Below are 12,387 nucleotides of genomic sequence, written 5' to 3' on the forward strand. Positions count from 1 at the left end.
TCAAATCCCAGCAACCACATGGTGGCTCACAACCATCCATAATGAGATCTGACTCCCTCTTCTGGAGTGTCTGAAGACAGCTACAGAGTACTTACATATAATAAATAAATCTTTAAAAAAAAAAAAAACCCAAGAACCTTAATTTGCTACAAATGATAACATTGAGAAAAAAACAATACACACTGAAAATAGTATATATGTCTGCAATTCCAGAATCTTAATGGGTTTAAACCGGAGTTTCGAGTCCAAGATCAGTCTGTACTATATAGTGAGAGGGACTCTCAAGAAACAAAACTATGGAGGCTGGAAAGATGGCTCAGCAGTTAACTACACTGACTGCTCTTCCAGAGGTCCTGAGTTCAAATCTCAGCATCCAGATGGTGGCTCACAACCATCTGCAATGAGATCTGGTGTGACTGAAGAGAGTTATAGTGTACTTTCTTCTTCTTCTTCTTCTCCTCCTCCTCCTCCTCCTCCTCCTCCTCTCTCTCTCTCTCCTCTCTCTCCTCTCTCCTTTCTTCGAATTTCTGTCTGTTTGACAAAACTCAGGAGCCATTGGGTGGTGGTAGAAAGAAAATCAACCCTGACATGAAGGAACTTCACAGTTTTTTTTTTCCTCATGTCATAGTTATTTTTTTTATATAAATTTATCTATTATATGTAAGTACACTGTAGCTGTCTTCAGATACACCAGAAGAGGGAGTCAGATCTTGTTACGGATGGTTGTGAGCCACCATGTGGTTGCTGGGATTTGAACTCTGGACCTTCAGAAGAGCAGTCGGGTGCTCTTACCCACTGAGCCGAGCCATCTCACCAGCCCCATTTTATAGTTATTTTTTTATTAGATATTTTCTTTATATACATTTCAAATGCTATCCCGAAAGTTCCCTATATCCTCCCCCCACCTGCTCCCCTACCCATCCTATAGTGTACTTTCATTAACAATAAATAAATCTTTTAAAGAAAGAAAAAGAAACAACTATCATGGGATGCCAATAGAGTTTTTTTGTTTGTTTGTTTCTGTTTTTTAATGTCAAGAAAGGCTGGAGAGTGGCTCTGCAGTTAAGTATGCTTGCTTCTTTTCTAGAAGATAGGAGTTTAGATTTCAAGCACACAGGGAAAGCTCAAAACAACCTGTTAACTCCAATTCCAGGGGTCCCAGCGCCTTCCCCTGGCCTCCCTAAGCATCTGCACATACATAGAAGCAAAAAATCATTTGTGTTTTTTTTTTTTTTTAAATAAGTTAAAATAAAAAATAAGCAGCTATGGTGGTACCTTCCTATAATCCCAGTAATTGAGAGGGGGAGGCTACACACAGAGAGTGAATTGGTTTGGTTTCGTTTTTGGTTTTTTGAGACAGGGTTTCTCTGTGTAACAACCCTGCTTGTCCTATAGAACAGACTGGCCTTGAACTCAGAGGTCTGCCTATCTTTTTTCATCAAGTGTTAGGATTAAAGTGATTTGAGAGAGAAGACACTGATAGAAGCTGGGTGTGCCAGCACAAAAACAATAAGACAAGAAGTAATAAAATGAGAATTATCTGATACTGTCTTCTGGCCTGTGAAATGGAACATCATCACAGAGAGGGAGCTAGGAAGAAGAGAGAGTTGTAATTGGGAGGAGGGAGGTGGTCTCTACTACATAGCCCTGGATGGTCCCGTCATTCACTGTATAGCTCTTTATACAGAGTCCTTGAACTTGCAGAGATCCACTTGTCTTCCCAGTATTACCAAAGATGTGTATCACTCACTATATCCAGTGTTTTTATTTATTTATTTATTTTTCGTTTTTCGAGACAGGGTTTCTCAGTATAGCCCTGGCTGCCTTGGAATTCACTCTGTAGACCAGGCTGTCCTGCAACTCAGAAATTCGCCTGCCTCTGCCCCCCAAGTGCTGGGATTAAAGGCGTGCACCACCATGCCCGGCTCAGTGCTTTTAATTTTAATGTTCTTTTTTTTCCCCCTTTTCGGTAATGAGCTGATTAGGAGGGAAAGAGTACTTCCCCTTGAAGTAAGTGAAGATACTTAATCAACTTGATTTTGGTTTGAACTTGGTGAAGTGATCCTTTTGGGATCTGTGTGTTCAGGCATACGTTGCTGGAGATTTAATTTCAAACTGACTTTTAACTTTAAGACATCATCTGTAATTTGATTTGACAGCATCAAACCAAAGTTCTAATAGTAGTTACTTTTATTGTCCAAGTTGTTTTTAGGGCTGAGTGTGGAGCTCAGTGGTAGAGTGCTTATCTAACATGCCTGAAGCCATGGTTCAGTACTCAGCCCAGAACCACACAGTTGGGTGAAACTCATGTTTTATTTTGATATTATAAACTCCATTTCAAACAACTCAAGAGGTCCTTAACTATTTTTTGTAAAATATAGTGATATTTTGTGTTGGATAGGTCCATATTTTGCCAGTAATTATTTCTAGAGTTCTTTGTACTTTTGAAACCTCTAGGAATTTCTTAGACTGTTATAAAGCCTTTGTCTTTTGAATCAGGATTAGATATTATATCACTGTTTTCCTCGTTCATATTTCCATCTAAAGAGAACAAGAAGTATAATAAGACTGCGGAGGAAAACCTGTTAGTGATTCTAGTGAGTATTCTTACTACTGTTGGGAGAAAAGGTTCTCAGAAGTAGGACCAGTAAGATGCTCAGTGGGTTCAAAGAAAGCACTTACTGAGTTTGATCTCTAAACCTGTGGTTGTAGGTATGAACTGACTCTGAAAGTTGTACTCTGACCACCAGTCTTCCATACACTGTGGAACGTGTATGCTATACCCACATTTCAAAAAAAAATTTTTTTTAATTTATTTTATTTATATGAGTCCACTGTAGCTGTCTTCATGCACACCAGAAGAGGGCATCAGATCCCATGACAGATGGTTGTGAGCCACCATGTGGTTGCTGGGAATTGAACTCAGGACCTCTGGAAAAGCAGTCAGTGCTCTTAACCACTGAGCCATCTCTCCAGCCCCCTTTTCTCCCTTCTTTCTGTGTGTGTGCAATAGTAGAGATTGAGTCTATAGCCTCACACCTTCCAAACCTTCTACCATTTAGCCACAACATCGGCTTAAGTTCTTAAATCTAGCAAGATATTTAGCAAGAATAAAGGATTGCTGTCAGAAGACTAGAAACAAAGAATTAGTACTTAGCTACTAGAAAATTTTATACTTGAAACCTCAATATTTTGAAATTATTATTTAAGTGCCCTTTTAATCTGATTTTTAGAAACTGACAGAGTACAATAGATTTAAATTGAATATGAAAGGATTAGGTTGAAGGACAAGACTTAAAAGAGATCTAGTTGCTCATTTGATCATTACTACCTAGTAGAGGCTCTAGAGTTAATTGGTTTTGGAGTTTTGTTTGTTCAAATGTATGTATGTGTGTGTGTATGTATGTATGTTTGTTTTAGGTGTTTGGTTTGAGGCAGGGTCTCAACTGTGTGTGCAGATCAGGTTGGACCTCTGTATCTCTTCCTCTTTTGTGCTGAGAACAGTGCCCATCTGCCCATCCTGGGTTTTTTGTTTGTTGTTTGCTTTGTTTTGTTTTTCGAGACAGGGTTTCTCTGTATAGCCCTGGCTGACCTGGAACTCACTCTGTAGGTAGACCATGCTGGCCTCAATCTCAGAAATTCGCTTGCCTAGTGGCATTTCTACTTACTTACCTTGTGGCATCTAACCACTGTTTTTGTTTGATGCCTTCTAAAATGTGTTTGGTGACTCTAGATATGTTTTTCTGATAAATGAGCTGCTAATGGTGAGTTTGGGGCCTAGTAAAAGAAACAAACCATAGACAATTATGTATTGAGGAAGTTTGAAGGACCTTTAGTTTTTATACATCCCAATAAATTTTTACGTAGCTGTACTCTTAACAGGTCTATCCTGTGTGACAAGAGTTAGCTTGGTTGGGTGATGTAGATAAACTCACACTGGCAGTGTCTCTCTCTGGTGTAGATATTAATGGCTGGATTTTCCTTACAAACTCTTTTGCTCTCTGTATTGAGTAGGCCCACTTTAGAAATGGGACAAATACTTACTGCTGTTATAGGAAGTTACTTTATTGAATACTTTGAAATTATCGCTAGAGTTTATGCGCAACTTTTTGTTTTGTGTGTTTGCATTTTAAAGTAAGGTTGAGGATCCAGCCCAGAGTAACATATGCTAGGCAAATGCTTCGTGTCCCCCCAGCTCTATATTGAAGGATATACTGGAAACTAAAAACCTACATGAGATCATAATTTATTTTCATTACTTACTTATTTGGAGGCAGCTTGGACTGGTCTGGCATTCACTCACTGTGTAGTCAAAGAGATCCTTCCACCTCTGCCTCTTAAGTACTAAGGTTAAATGTAAATGCCACAGTGTCTTGCCTACATTTTGTTGTTGGTTTTGTTTTTGTGGGGGGGTGGTTTTTGTTTTTTTGAGACAGGGTTTCTCTGTGTAGCCCTCGCTGTCCTGGAACTCACTCTGTAGACCAGGCTGACCTCAGAAATCTACCTGCCTCTGCCTCCCAAGTGCTGGGATTAAAGGCAGTCACTGCCACACCCTGCTCATTTGTCTGTTTTTCTCCCTGTCTCTATCTGGTTTTTTTCCTTCCTTCCTTCCTTCCTTTTTCTTTTAATGGCTTGGACTCAATTGGTTTAGTCTTCATCCTGCCCATTGAAACTAGTCGTTATCATGCTATTTATAAATAAACTTTGATTAGGTATAGGAAATGATAGGTTTCTACATTGTAGGTGTAATGTGAATATTGTTAATTAACATGGTGACCTTTTTTTCTTCTTTTTCAGTGTTTCATTGGCAGGCTACAATAATGGGGCCAGTAAGTATTCACTTTAATTCCTTAATTGTCTCAAGTAATTTATCCATTTTTTAATATCACTTTCTTATCATCAACAGAATGACAGCCCCTATCAAGGTGGAGTATTTTTCTTGACAATTCATTTCCCAACAGATTACCCCTTCAAACCACCTAAGGTAATTGATATATGATCATTGCTCTTAAGATGCTCTGTGTGGTACTGGTAAACGAATCACAAAGATTTCTTTTTCTTCAGGTTGCATTTACAACAAGAATTTATCACCCAAATATTAACAGTAATGGCAGCATTTGTCTTGATATTCTACGGTCACAGTGGTCTCCAGCACTAACTATTTCAAAAGGTAATGGAATGGTTGTTTGATATCAAGGTGAAATAACTGATTTTGTGCAGGGTATGGAGGAGCACACCTTTAATACCAGCACTGTGGAGGCAAAGGCAAGCAGATCTCTGAGTGCCTGCACTGTATAGTGAGACCCTGTCTCAAAGGGGAAAGTAACTGCTCTTTGTTACTGTTCTCTGTTGGCTTAACTTTTTAAGATTATCTGGGGGTTTTTTGTTGTTTTTGTTTTGTTTTGTTTAAAAGAAAATGAATGATGTGATTGTTTGATTTTGTTTGTTTTGTTTAAGACAGGGTCTTACTCTGTAGTTCAGGATGGCCTTAGCATCTACAGTGCTGGGATTACAAGTGTGAGCTACTGTACCTGGTTAAAACTTATTTTATTTTTGAGACAATCTCCTATATTCCAGACTATCCTTGAAGTTTCTGTGTGACTGATTGTGTCAGACAACTACTCTTGTCTGTTGGAAATTTGACAGCTGATTTTCTCTGAATGTGAGCCTCTAAAAATTGAAGTTCGCTAGTGCTGACATGTATTCTCAATCTAGGATTTAGAGAACTGTTTTGTTCTTCAGAGCAGAACCTCATGCACATTATGCAAGCTTCCCACCACTAAGCTACCTGCATTCATAATTCTATATTCTTATCTCTGGTTGGGTTTTTGGTGGTGATTTGTTTTTTTCCCCTTGGAAACGGGGTCTCACTGTGCTACTGTGGCTGGCCTTGAATTCACAGATGTCCACCTTTTCCCTGCCTCTGCCTCCTGAGTGCTTCCATTAAAGACCATGCCCAGCCTCTGATGTTGAAGCCTTTTGCTTTGCTCTTCTACTAACCTATACTTTTTTTTTACTATCGCAGTACTTTTGTCCATCTGTTCTCTGTTGTGTGATCCCAATCCAGATGATCCTTTAGTGCCTGAGATTGCTCGGATCTACAAAACAGATAGAGAAAAGTAAGTATCACATCCAAATAAAGAAACTGTCAGGCCTGGGATAGAGCTGCCTCACAACTTGTTACTTATAGAGTTAAATATAGACTAAAAGCTTAAGATAAACTCTCTAAGGGGTACATCAAACATCATATATATAGTTGTCTAATGTAAGTTCTACTAAAAACCTTTCTTACAGTACCTTTTTTTTTTTTTTTTTTGGTTTTTCGAGACAGGGTTTCTCTGTGTAGCCCTGGCTGTCCTGGAACTCATTCTGTAGACCAGGCTGGCCTCGAACTCAGAAATCTGCTTGCCTCTGCCTCCCAAGTGCTTGGATCAAAGGCATGCGCCGCTACGCCCGGCTTCTCCTTACAGTACTTAATAAAACCTTCATGTCTTGTTTGGTTTTAGACCTGTGAATTATTGTACATCAGGTTCCCATTTATCTATCTTACATATAGTTTGGTAAATTAATAAGAAAGATAATTGACTTTACTACCATTTGGCATAAAGGTGCCAAATCTTTTAAAAACAAGTTTTGATGTAGAATTAGGCATTTAGAGTTGTATACTGTATGACTTACTCAAGAATGATCATGATATCAAGTGACTTCGAGATCTAGTCATTTTTGCTTTTGTGTCTTGCTCAATGAGATTAAGACGGGACTATATAGAATAAGGGGAGTTGCCCCCCGCCCCCTTTAAAGATTTATTTATTTATTTATTTATGAGTACAAAAGAGCTGTTTCACACCAGAAGAGGCCATTGGATCCTATTACAAATGGTTGTGAGCCACCATGTGGTTGCTGGGATTTGAACTTAGGACCTCTGAAAGAACAGTCACAGCTCTTAACCATTTAGCCATCTCTCTAACTCTGCTGTTTTGAGACAGCATTTCTTGTGTAGTTCAGGATAGCCTGAAGCTGAAAGATCCTTCTGCCTCTGCCTCTCAATGCTGGGATTAAAGGCACATGCTGGTGATGGCACAGGACTTTAATCCCAGCACTTAGGAGGGAGCAGAAGGCAAATTTTTGAGTTCAAAGACAGCTGAGGCTATGTGGAGGAACCCTGTCTTGAACACCTCCTACCCTAGGAAAAGGGCACATGCCACTATACCTTTCCCACTATACCTAACTAGATTTTGAGTTAAAAACATAAAAGATTAGCTGAATGTGGTGGCCAGCACCTTTGATCCCAGCTCTTGTGGAGACAGATTAAGATCCTGTCTCTCATTAGGTAATTAATTAATTAATTAAAAGTTTCACACGATTAAAATCTGTTGTATTAAAAAGTCATAGATACAAGCTGGGGTGTATCTATGTGGTGCACGTCTTTATTTTTAATTCCAGTATTTGGAAGGCAGACAGATGACTATGAGATCAAGGCTAGCCTGGTCTACATAGTGAGTTTCAGGACAGCCAGGGCTACATAGAGAGACCCTTTCTCCATGGAAAAGAAAAAAAAAAGAAAGTCACATATATATGCAGAGTATTGAGGCAGGAGGATTGTGAATTTGAGGCCACCTTGAACAACAGGATGATAGCTATCTTAAAAGACTCAAAGTCAAAAACAACAGAGAAGTCATAGATGGTTTGGTTTTGTTGTTAATGTTAGTGTTTAATGAAGCTACACCCAGCAGTAGGGAATACTGGACACTAATTCTTAGTTTTGTTTATGTCTGAGTACCATTAATAATCATGTGTTTCTGGTGAATTTAAAATATCTTAGCCGGGCAGTGGTGGCGCACACCTTTAATCCAAGCACTTGGGAGGCAGAAGCAAGTGGATTTCTGGGTTCAAGGCCAACCTGGTCTACAAAGTGAGTTCCAGGACAGCCAGAGCTACACAGTGAAGCCCTGTCTTAAAAAAATTTAAAAAAATTAAAAAGTAAAATTTATGGGCTGGAGAGATGGCTCAGCAGTTACGATCACTGAGTGTTCTTCCAGGTCCTGAGTTCAATTCCCAGCAACCACATGGTGGCTCACAACCATCTGTAATGGGACCTGATGCCCTCTTCTGGTGTGTCTGAAGACAGTGACAGTGTACTCACATGCATGAAATAAATAAACCTTTTTTTAAAAATAAAATAAAATTTATTGCCTGGAGGCAGAGACAGGCGGATCTGAGTTATTTTATGTACATTAATCTTTTACCTGCATGTATGTCTGTATGAGGGTGTCAGATCCCCTGGAATAGGAGTTATGGACAGTTGTGAGCTGCTATGTGGGTGCTAGGAATTAAACTGCTCTGAAAGAGCAGCCAGTGCTCATAACTGTTGAGTCATCTCTCCAGCCCACATTTCTATTCTTCGTGTTCTCTCGTTCTGTCTCTGTCTCTCTCTCTCTCTCTCTCTCTCTCTCTCTCTTTGTTTTGAGATGGTCTCATGTAGCTAAGGCTGGCCTCCTTAATTCACTGTGTAACTTTTCTTGATCCTCCTGTCTCTACTCCTTGAATGATGTGATTACAGGAATATTTGTCTAGGCTTACATAGGTTGTTTTTTTTTTTTTTTTCTTACTGGAATGTTTTACAAATTTTTTTTTTTTTTTAAAGATTTATTTATTTATTTATATGTAAATACACTGTAGCTGTCCTCAGATACTCCAGAAGAGGGCATCAGATTTTGTTACGGATGGTTGTGAGCCACCATGTGGTTGCTGGGATTTGAACTCAGGACCTTCAGAAAAGCAGTCGGTGCTCTTAACCACTGAGCCATCTCGCCAGCCCCTGTTTTACAAATTATTGAAGTAACCCTATCAGAATGAGTTATTTTATTAATATAAAGGAAGGTATTATGCCATTTTATTTCTTTGTAGGGTTTTGTTTGTTTGTTTTGTTTTGTTTGGAGAGTATCTTACCATGTAGACTTGCTACAGCTTGGTATGGATACCACGATCTCCTTCAGTTCACACATACCTATTTATTTGCCTATGCCTTCTAAGTGCTAGGTCTAAAGAAGCGCACCACCATATTCAACTCCTTGTAGGGTTTTTTGTTTGTTTGTTTGTTTTTAAAAGTATAGAACAGAGTTTATTCAGGGCGTGGAGAAGGGGGTTAAGAGAGTAGTAGAGGCAGAGAGAGGGAGAGAGTAGAGACCGGCCATGACCATAGGAGTGGGGGTGGGGGAAGCAAGAGGCAAGGAGAAAGCGGCAAGAGAGCCATATATTACATAGTCACAAAATTCTTACATAATAAGATGTTTTGGCACATGCTTATAACCCTCCAAAGCTAGAAAGACTGTGGGTTTAAGGTTAGCTTTAGCTATATATTAATCCCAGAATTTGGGAGACAGAGATAATTAGATCTCTGTGAGTTCAAGACTAGCCTAGTCTACAAATTGAGTTCTAGGACAGCCAGGGTTGTATGCAGGGAAACCCTGTCTCAAAACCAAAAAAAACTTAGGATGATACACATACCAGCAAATACTAAACTTGAATCTTGAGTCCTTTAGATACTACATTTATAGGAAATTGTTTTGATTTTAGAACAGTGTCTCACTGTATCCTGAGTATAGGCTTATTTATAATTGGAGGTAAAGCTAGGTAGGTGGTGCTATGTCCCTGTAATAGCAACAACCCAGGAGGGTTGCCACAAGTTTTGAGGCCATCCTAGTTTTAGGTAGTTCATGGTCAGCTATGGCTTTGAAGTGAAACACTAACCCAAAGGGAGGGGCGGTGGTTAGGGAGCAAAAGGTGGGTGTGTGAAGGAAATTAGAGGGAGAAAGTTGATTTTGTTTGAACATTTTCAGTTATTGCCTTAAAATTACTAGTTGGGATAATGAATGAAATGTTGCTTATTGACTCCTTCCCTATGTTAAGCTGAGTTCTCTTTGTGTGTGTACAGGTACAACAGAATAGCTCGGGAATGGACTCAGAAGTATGCGATGTAATTAAAGAAATTATTGGATAACCTCTACAAATAAAGCTAGGGGAACTCTGAGAGAGAAAGTCCTTTTGATTTCCATTTGACTGCTTTCTATGAGCCCACGCCTCATCTTCCCCTGTGCACATGTTTACCTGACACAGCAGTGCTGCGTGTTGTACATACTTGGAACAACAAACTAGAAATACTGTACTTCTGTACCAACATTGCCTCCTAGCAGAGAAGTGTGTGTGTGAGAAGCCAGTTCTCCGGGCGTAACCTAGGTGTGAGACTAAAAGCTTTCCTTATTGACTTAACTTTGGATAATGGCAAGATGTGAGGGGTAGTAGGTACACAATGTGTGCTTGGATGGGAGGAAAAGCTCCAGTGACCCATAGGAGATTGTCCTTAAGTGGAGTCCATCCAATCTCAAACAGTCATAAAAAGCAAGGTGAAGAACATGAAGCTGTTTCTATATTCATTTCATCCTGAAGGACCTACAACTTAGGTGAAAGTTATGACCAAACAGTTTAAACTACATGCTGTGCTATAAGGTCTAAGGTTAACGGATCAACATTTAAATGGACTGGAGCTGTTAGTACATAAAGTGTGGTGGGCTTTGTTCCCAACACTTCACATCTCCCTGCCCTTTCAGCCTTCCTCCTTTTAGCCCTTTTCCATAATCTTGGTTTGTATGTGGTTTCTCAGTTAATACATAGCTAATAGCTCTTATTTTTCTTATGTTTTTAACTGCTTTAGGCCTATTTCGATGTAAGGGTGGAGATGTATTTGATGGAAATCCGTGTGTATATTTAAGACCCTGTTGCTCCTCTGGAGCTTGTACGTTCACGAATGATTCATCTGTGTAATAAACTGATTACTACAGTCATTACAGATAATTTTGTGTGAATAGGCTTTTTGATTTAAAAACTTGGTGTAGCTAAGATTAGTGGTGGATTTTTCCTCACCCCTGAAATGTTTTCATCTATATTTGTTGCATTTCAAAATCATGAAACAATTCCAGTTTACATACTAAAAAAGATATGAGTAATTTTATTAAACAAGATAGAGGCATAAGCTTAAAGGCATTTTCATGAAACTTATATGTGCACCATTCCAGGAACATGACTGTTAAACTAAATAAATTTGCTTTGTTAATGAAACTGAGCAGCATTTCACCAAAACCTTGCGACAGTCTCTTGGTACCTAGGACATAGAACACAAAGGTGTTGGTTGCTATTTGATAAGTTAATTGATTGTAATCATAAAGAGTAGCTGACCGAACCTGGGAAACATGAGCACAATCTTGTATTGGAGAGTCTATGTTGTTTCTTTGCACTAACATTTGCAGGGTGTCCCTTGGTTTTAAATTGTACTGTATGTGGCTTTTTGAAGTCTTCCCTTGACTCTAGTAAAATGTAGTTTGAAATTTGTAAACAACTGTTAATCCAGAAACATTCATGTGAACTAGGCTAGTTACCTCCCCTCGTCCCTTTTCCTAACCTAAATGTAAGCTGGGCCAGCTTGAAGGCCATGGCTGATGCTCTTTAGTCACCAAGATCTTTGAAATGCATCTTTACACTCTTGCACAAAAATTGAGGAATAAATGACCACTGCTTTTGGTTTTAAACTTGTTCACCTGTCTCCTCTCTCAGTGTCAGTGTTCCTCCATCTCAACCTGTCAGCTAAAAGTCTCTTAATTAGCAGCTGGCTGCTTACACAAATTTCAGGAATGCTATAGTAGCATCTCCTTGACCCTGCAGGTAATTGCTTTAACCAGTTGTGAAAGAAAAGTTCAGAGTTGAACTATTAACAAGATATTACTGTTATAGACAGATGGAAATTCGCTTTTGGGTGCTGTGTATATGTTTGTCTGTTTCAGTGGACCTCAGTCCTAGCAGATGCTAATCAAATACTCTGCAATTGGCTATATCCCTGCTGAATTTGCCTGGTTTTACCATTAATTCTACTACTTTCTTTGGATTCCATTGCACAGCTCTCATTTGCCCATTCTTACTTGACTCTCATCTCAGAGAACTTTTTTAAATTATAGTGTGGGTATTTTTTTTTACAAGAGTGCTGTTTTTTTTTTTTTTTTTTGGTTTTTTTCGAGACAGGGTTTCTCTGTATAGTCCTGGCTGTCCTGGAACTCACTTTGTAGACCAGGCTGGCCACGAACTCAGAAATCCGCCTGCCTCTGCCTCCCGAGTGCTGGGATTAAAGGCGTGCGCCACCACGCCCGGCTTGTATTTTTTTTTTTAAGATTTATTTATTTATTATATGTAAGTACACAGTAGTTGTCTTCAGACACTCCAGAAGAGGGAGTCAGATCTTGTTACAGATGGTTGTGAGCCACCATATGGTTGCTGGGATTTGAACTCCGGACCTTCGGAAGAGGAGTCGGGTGCTCTTACCCACTGAGCCATCTCACCAGC

The 12,387-nt window shown here is 39.3% G+C and overlaps 1 protein-coding gene across 3 annotated transcripts in view; it reads left to right on the forward strand.

Annotated features, from left to right (window-relative positions):
* The window catches only part of Ube2d2 (ubiquitin conjugating enzyme E2 D2), a 34,638-nt gene extending 23,052 nt beyond the window's left edge, over positions 1–11,586 (forward strand). For all 3 annotated transcript variants that reach the window (XM_021150492.2, XM_085833694.1, XM_021150493.3), the window contains exons 3-7: positions 4,798–4,829; positions 4,907–4,984; positions 5,065–5,170; positions 6,026–6,119; positions 9,935–11,586. In XM_021150492.2, the coding sequence (XP_021006151.1) occupies positions 4,798–4,829; positions 4,907–4,984; positions 5,065–5,170; positions 6,026–6,119; positions 9,935–9,980 (356 nt within the window). In that variant the 3' untranslated portion in view covers positions 9,981–11,586. The remainder of the gene's footprint in view (positions 1–4,797; positions 4,830–4,906; positions 4,985–5,064; positions 5,171–6,025; positions 6,120–9,934) is intronic.
* Positions 11,587–12,387: the final 801 nt, after the last annotated feature.

The sequence above is a fragment of the Mus caroli genome, unplaced genomic scaffold, assembly GCF_978045245.1.
Source record: "Mus caroli unplaced genomic scaffold, Mus_caroli_1 scaffold_19, whole genome shotgun sequence".
Taxonomy (NCBI): Eukaryota; Metazoa; Chordata; class Mammalia; order Rodentia; family Muridae; genus Mus; species Mus caroli.